The 7,320-nt window shown below is 45.6% G+C and overlaps 1 protein-coding gene across 1 annotated transcript; it reads right to left on the bottom strand.

The window, feature by feature from the left end:
* Positions 1-218: 218 nt before the first annotated feature.
* Rps26 (ribosomal protein S26) lies at positions 219-1,836 on the bottom strand. The gene is made up of 4 exons (XM_052165741.1): positions 1,733-1,836; positions 1,322-1,499; positions 886-1,016; positions 219-319 (listed from the first exon to the last, which is right to left on the bottom strand). Exons 1-4 carry the CDS (start codon positions 1,733-1,735, stop codon positions 284-286), a joined length of 348 nt encoding a protein of 115 aa, XP_052021701.1. The 5' UTR covers positions 1,736-1,836; the 3' UTR covers positions 219-283.
* Between the last annotated feature and the right edge of the window lie 5,484 nt (positions 1,837-7,320).

Below are 7,320 nucleotides of genomic sequence, written 5' to 3'. Positions count from 1 at the left end.
CTCATGGCCTTCCTCTTCCTCCAGTAGCCAAGCCTGGTGAATGCACTTGGAATCCCATGGCTTGCTGGGGGGCGAGGAGGCACAAATCAGACCCACGGAGATCACTGCTGGCCAGCCTGCAGAGAATGCCTTAAAAAGCTGTGTGCAGAGCCCACACACCAAGTTCTGCATTACAGCCTCCGAAGCGTGCACAGAAACTCGACACAGACACAACCACATAAAGCATAACTTCCATTTTATTTTTCCAAGACATCTCTCCTTCCGCCCTTATGAAACCACCTCTTTACATGGGCTTTGGTGGAGGTCGTGGTGCAGCGCCCTGAAAATCAAAGAGATGAGCTAAATTAGTAAGGTATTCAAGCCTGCTGTGGTGGCCTACTTAATTCCAGCACTTTAGTGTCAGAAGAGTCTGAGTCCTGTGTCAGTAAGGCCAGCGAGTCTTCATAAAAAGTAACCCAAACCCACCCACCCATGAAGCTCACAGCAGAGCACTCTCAAACCAGAGAAGCCAAGCACCACCCTCCCCCTAGCATCACTAAAAGTGGGCTCAGGCTATAAAATATAGAGCCATTATCCATTCCATTGAAAACAACCATTTAAAATTTAAACGTAGGCAGTGTCTACCATACCAGACTAAAGCCTTAAGGGTTACTCCTCTGGTTAAGACTATGTCTCAAGCTGGGCGGCGGGTGGTGGTGGGGCAGGCCTGTAATCTCGGCACTCTGGGAGGCAGAGGCAGGGAGATTTGAGTTTGAGGCCAGCCTGGTCTATAAAGTGAGTTCCAAGACAGCCAGGGCTACACAGAGAAACCCTGTCTCGAAAAAAAAAAAATCGAAAAACAAAGAAAAAAACCCCCTATGTCTCAAGCTGGAATAATTTACTTACAGCAGGTCTGAATCGTGGTGGGGGTGTTCGGTCCTTCCGGGCTTCACGGGATCGATTCCTGACGACCTTGCTATGAATGGCACAGCTCACACAGTAATGCAGCTTGACATAGAGCTTGGGAAGCACGTAGGCTGCGAACGAGAAGCACTTCATTGACCCTTCACGTGACTCTTATTCTACCGTCAGAACCCCCCTAACTCCCAAGTGTGCAGTTTTACTGACACAGAGCTTCTTCGGATTCCCCTCATAGGCAGTCACTCACAGGGACGGGAATGCAGAGAGGGTTTGCCTACCACGCGTGAGCCTCAATCTCCACCCCAAGAGAAAAACCAAGGTAAAACTCCACCCTTGAGCCTTCTCCCCAAGCTGACGATTACGAGCCAGGTGCGCCTTCTCCCTCTCCGTGCCCACACAATTCCCGCTGTGGCCCACTCACCGTCGAAGACGCTCGCTTCAGAGATGTCCCTGACAGCAGCGGCTTCTACGATGTTCCGGATGACGAACTTCTTAATGGCCTTATCCTTGGGCACGCACCGGGCGCAGTTCGTGCAGCGAATTGGCTGCACATGGCCGCGGCCCTTCTTGGCACGACCGTTGTTCCTTCTTTTTTTGGTCTGAGGATGGAAAGAGACGCTATTAGGGAAGGGGTGCGACTTAAGCCCTTCCTGGCCGGCCGCCGCCCGCAGCTCCGACAGAGACCTGTGCAAGTCCCGGGCAGGTCAAGTCCGGGCTGGACGGAGACTCTGCCACTTCCCCGTGCAAGACGCGGACTCTCAAGTCCCTGCGATCCGAGAATCTGTCCTACCCACTGCCCAGGCCCGCGCGCTCACCACGCGGTGATACTCACCATCTTGGAGCCAAGACTCGAAAGAGGATCCGGCGGCTCGCCCTACACCCTTATATAGTACGAGATCCCTACGCTCACGCCGGAAAAAACCCTCAGAGACCTGTAATAATATTTTCTCTCTAGCAACTATCGTACTCGAATTTACCTAATTATTTAGAGTTTTCTATAAAATGTAGGGTTGTGATAAGTCCCTAGAAATTGTGTATGACGAAAAATATCGGTGGGACTATTTAACCTTTCGGCGGAAGACTAAAATGTGATGCGCTTGAACCAGGAAGTGATTATATGAGACTATAACATCCGGTTTACGTTAGTTCCAGAACGGAAGTTATCCTGTATTCGGACGCACACTTCCTATTATAGGAGGACAAGTGAGATGCATTGTGGGAATTGTAGTATGACTTGGAGCGGTCTCTTTAGCCCGCAGTAGATAAGACTAAAGGCGGCGCTACTCCACCGTAAGACGCCATGATTTATTTCTTTGGAATGCGTATTGTAGGTGTAGGAATTAGAAATAGAAGACCTGGGAGAAACAAACCATTTTGTATATTCGTCTTTCCAAATAGAAGCTTCAAATGAGACAGATGTTTTGTTGGTGGGATTATTTGGGGTTTTGTTTGAACCACCTTTTCACTCCCCAGCCCCCCTTGAGAAAGGGTTTCTCTCCTGGAGCTGGCTCTGTAGACTAGGCTGGCCTTGAACTCAGAGATCTACCCGCCACTGCCTCTCGGGTGTTGGAATTAGGCTACCACGCTGGTCTTGAATCACCAATATATTTCTAGATCCTGTTAACACAGGTGAGGCACTGTACTTAGTACGGTGTATGTACCAACCCAGTTTAACTGAGCAAGTCTGTCAGATAGTTATTCTCACTTTATTTATGTAGGCTAGGCTGACCTGGAACTTATTTGGTAGCCAAGTGTGACCTTGAATTTCTTATCGTCTCGAGGCTACCTCCCAAGTGCTGGAATTCCAGGCAACCCAGAGTCCTCATGTTTGGGGTAAACACGCTAATCCTACAAGCCAGAACTCAGTAAAACTTTGTGGGCTGGGTGGCACATATCTGTAATCCGAGGACTGCTGCCTAGAGATGGAAGGCTGAGGCAGGAAGCTCACAGGACAGTTTATTTAGGAGCTCTGTGGTAGAAAAAAACAAAACAAATAAACAAAAGACTGTATCTCATCAAGCTGGATGACTGGAACTGGGTTTTGAAAGTTGTTATCCGACCTTCACACACTTGCTGTGGCACACATATAATTTTTTTTGTTTTGTTTTTATTTTGCATATATGTGTGTTTTCCCCCAAATGTTGTGTATCTACACCACATGCATGCCTGGGTGCTCAGAAAGATCAGAAGTGCTCACCCAGTCCCTTGGGACTAGAGTAACAAGAGGTTGAACCACTTTGCAGGTGCTGGGAATGGCACCTGGGTCCTCTGCAGAGGAACGAGAGTTCAGACCTCTCAGCCAGCTCTCCAGCCCCAGGAACAGAATGGGACTTGAGCTTCTGCATAGCTAAAGAAACAAGCATCCAGATAAAGAGGAAGCCAACAGAATGGGAGAGCTATACACCCGACAGAGGCTTAATATCCAGAATATACAAAAAACTCATAAAACAAGGAGTCCAAATAAACAGTGACCCATCGGGAAAATGGGCCTGGAACCTGTATAGAGACTTCTCAAAAGAAGAAAAAAATGGCTGAATTTTCGTGGTTTGGCTGAATTTTCATGGTTTGGTTTGGTTTGGTTTTTTTTTTTTTTTTTTTTTTTTAGTTTTTTCAAGACAGTGTTTCTCTGTGTAGTCCTGAAAGTCCTGGGTCTTGCTCTGTAAACCAAGATGCTCTTGAACTCAGAGATCTGTTCTGCCTCCCAAGTGGACTGAGAAATATATATATTTTTAAGAGTAAGCACTCTTTTTTTTTTAAAGACTTATTATCATACGTAAGTACACTGTAGCTGTCTTCAGACACACCAGAAGAGGGCGTCAGATCTCATTAAGGATGGTTGTGAGTCACCATGTGGTTGCTGGGATTTGAACTCAGGATCTTCAAAAGAGCAATCAGTGCTCTTAACCACTGAGCCATCTCTCCAGCTTGAGAAATACCTTAAAAGAGCCAGGTGTGGTGGCCCAAGCCTGTAATCCCAGCACTTGGGAGGCAGAGGCAGGCGGATTTCTGAGTTCAAGGCCAGCCTGGACTACAGAGTTAGTTCCAGGACAGCCAGGGCTATACAGAGAAACCCTGTCTCAAAAAACAAACAAACAAACAGACAAAGAAATACCTTAAAAGTTCACATCTAGCAATTAGGGAACTGAAAATCAAAGAAAAATCAAAACAGCTTTGCAATTTTACTTTACTCCTGTCAGAATGGCAAAGATCAATGGAACAACTGACAGGAAATGATGGAGAGGATGTCGAGGACTCACTCACAGTTGGTGGGATAGCAATCCGGTACAGCCACTATGGAAATCAGCATGGAGAATTTTCAAGAGATCACAGGACCCAGCCATACCTCTCCTTGGCATATGCCAGAAAGACTCAACATCTTACTCTGCAGATACATCGCTTCTCTATTCGAAATAGCCAGGAAATGGGACAACCTAAGTGTCCTACAACTGAGGAACCAGTAATGAAAATGTGGTTCATATTCACTCCCGGAATGCTGTTCAGCTGTAAACACACGCGCGCGCACGCACACACACACACACACACACACACACACACACACACACACACACACGAACCTGCAAGGCTGAAAGACCATCCTGAATGAGGTAACCCAGACCTGGAAAGTCACTGCCATTGGAGGCTCCTAGCTGCAACCTTCAGGTGCGCGTGTTCACATCCTAGAGCAACTGCAGACACGAGGAGCAGTACAATGGAGTTTGCCAGGATCGGGGTGGGAGCAGTGGAGGGGAAGCAGCAGCATACGAGGGAGTGGGAGGGGCGCTGAGGGAGGAAGATGAAGGAAAGCAGGAGCAGGAGAGACCAGCAGTGCGCAGTTGATGCGATGGGAAAGGGAGGGGGGTAAACACAGAAAGAAGGAAGGAAGTGGGTGAAATAACAAACATGTCTGTAAAAGCCACAAGAAATCATACTGTATTATCTACTTACCAAAAATCCCTATATACACATAACGCCAGGCACAAGTACATATTCTTTCTTTCTTTCTTTCTTTCTTTCTTTCTTTCTTTCTTTCTTTCTTCCTTTCCTTCCTTTCTTCCTTTCTTTCTTTCTTTCTTTCTTTCTTTCTTTCTTTCTTTCTTTCTTTCTTTCTTTCTTTCTTTCTTTCTTTCTTTCTTTCTTTTTTTTTGAGACAGGGTTTCTCTGTGTAGCCCTGGCTGTCCTGGAACTCACTCTGTAGACCAGGCTGGCCTCAAACTCAGAATATGTATGTATGTATGATAAGATATATCCTTTATTTACATTTCAAATGACTTCCCCTTTCCCCTTTCCTGGTCCCCCCCTACACATTATATATTTTTAATGCATCGTCTCACCAGGGCTGATGGTGCTCCTTCCAAGAGCCAAAGACCACCTAACAAAAACCCCAGTGCTAAACAATACCAAAAAGAAAACCCATCTTTTAAGGTGCTGGCCAGGGTTGTCCAAGAGACTCTCAAACATACAGCCTATTCCGTTGCCCTTGGTTACCCCCTGAGGTGGAAGGTATCTTGCTGTTATTGCTAAAGGCAGGATGCATGTTAGAAGTAAGGCCCAGAGACCCCTGAGTGTTTCCTCCCTGAAGTCTAGCTTTCATGATACCAGAGAGCACCATGCAAGCTTCCCAAGGAGGGAGTCAACCTAACGTTCTCCTCAGTTAGGATGCCCGTGAACCAGCATGGATGGCACAATAACCCTAAGATGCAGTCGTGGCACTCATATTTTAACAGTAACCAACAACTCTTTAGTTGAGCTTAAGAACCAGTCAGTAGGGCTGGAGAGATGGCTCAGCGGTTAATAGCACTGACTGCTCTTTGGAAGGTCCTGAGTTCAAATCCCAGCAACTGCATGGTGGCTCACAACCATTCCCATCTGTAATGAGATCTGACACGCTCTTAAATAAATCTTAAAAAAAAAAAAAAAAAAAAAAAAAAGAACCAGTCAGTAAGAAGGAGACCATGCTCAGTGCTGGTGAAATCCTGACTATTAGAGGAGAAGCTACAACTTCTAATTAACCATGCCAGCATAGTCCCCAGCAACAATCTATACACATTTGACCTTACACCGAGAGATAAGTGTACACTTCACCCCTCGTCAAGGAAACTTCTCTTTGCACCAGATGGAGACCACTACAGAAAACCACAACTATTCAAAATGCAGAGTTGTGGGGCACAGTCCCAGTGGGTACAACTACAAAAACACTTCTGCCCCTGAGGCTCAGGGAACCTTGCAGAAGGGCAGGGTAGGGGGGAGCAGAAGAGCCAGAGGATCAGGGAGTTTACTATGAGAGTGTGTCTCCTTGCAACATCAGAAACTACACCCATATAATCTCATCAGGACGACTGCCCAAATGTGAGCTGAACAAGGATAATACCAAAGAACAACTCAAACTGGATGGGGAAAAGGCCACGGGCCTCAGTCCTACACAAAGAACTATAGGCAACTGAAGAAAGGCGGAGAGATGGTTCTCCCCAGGGAAGACCCTTCCCACTGGCTATCCTGTGGCAAATGGTAAACACTGGAGTATACATGCTGGTAGATTACACAGACTGAACAGACTAGGAATACATGTGTATTATATACATATGTGCAATAATAATAAAACAATATTATGTTATTATAATAATAAGAAAAAAGACCTTAGATTTGAAAGAAACTGGGGCTAGGTATTTGAGGAGAGAAAGGGAGAAATGTTATAATCAAAGTATAATCTTAAAAAAATTTAAAGCCAGGCGGTGGTGGCGCACGCCTGTAATCCCAGCACTCTGGGAGGCAGAGGTAGGCAGATTTCTGAGTTCGAGGCCAGCCTGGTCTACAGAGTGAGTTCTAGGACAGCCAGAGCTAATCAGAGAAACCCTGTCTTGAAAAAAACCAAAAACCAAAAATAAATAAATAAATAAATAAATAAAAATAAAAAATAAAATAAAAATAATAATACAGGCTAGTCACGGTGGACCACGCCTTTAATTCTAGAATTTGGGATGTAAAAGCAGGTAGATTTCTGTGAGTTCCGGGTTGGCCAGGCTACAAACAGAGACACCCTACCTCTAAAAAAAAAAAAATCTGTTCTGGGGCTGGAGAGATGGCTCAGTGGTTAAGAGCACCAACTGCTCTTCCAGAGGTCCTGAGTTCAATTCCCAGTAACCACATGGTGACTCACAACCATCTATAATGAGACCTGATACCCTCTTCTGAAGTGTCTGCAGACAGCTACAATGTACTTACATATAGTAATAAATAAATATTTTTTAAAATGTGTTCTGCTAGACCAACAACTTCAGTAGTCTTGTTTGGTTTCTTCTCAGTCTTGGACTTGTCTAAGTCTTGAACAGAGAAATAATTGGTATGAAGTCAACCTCCCTCCCAGAAGGAAAACAAGGGAAAATGAGTCTCCAAGAACAAACAGGGGTGTTAAATTACTTGTGT

The sequence above is a fragment of the Apodemus sylvaticus genome, chromosome 20 (genome assembly GCF_947179515.1).
Source record: "Apodemus sylvaticus chromosome 20, mApoSyl1.1, whole genome shotgun sequence".
Classification (NCBI taxonomy): Eukaryota; Metazoa; Chordata; class Mammalia; order Rodentia; family Muridae; genus Apodemus; species Apodemus sylvaticus.
Note: the sequence above shows the minus strand (reverse complement) of the source record. Positions and strands in the feature narration are given on the sequence as shown.

Coding starts and splice junctions, on each gene's coding strand:
- Rps26 (XM_052165741.1), bottom strand. Junction 1,017..1,321: donor TGAAGCGAGCGTCTTCGACG/GTGAGTGGGCCA, acceptor TCTCGTTCGCAG/CCTACGTGCTTCCCAAGCTC. Junction 320..885: donor CACCACGATTCAGACCTGCT/GTAAGTAAATTA, acceptor TTTGATTTTCAG/GGCGCTGCACCACGACCTCC.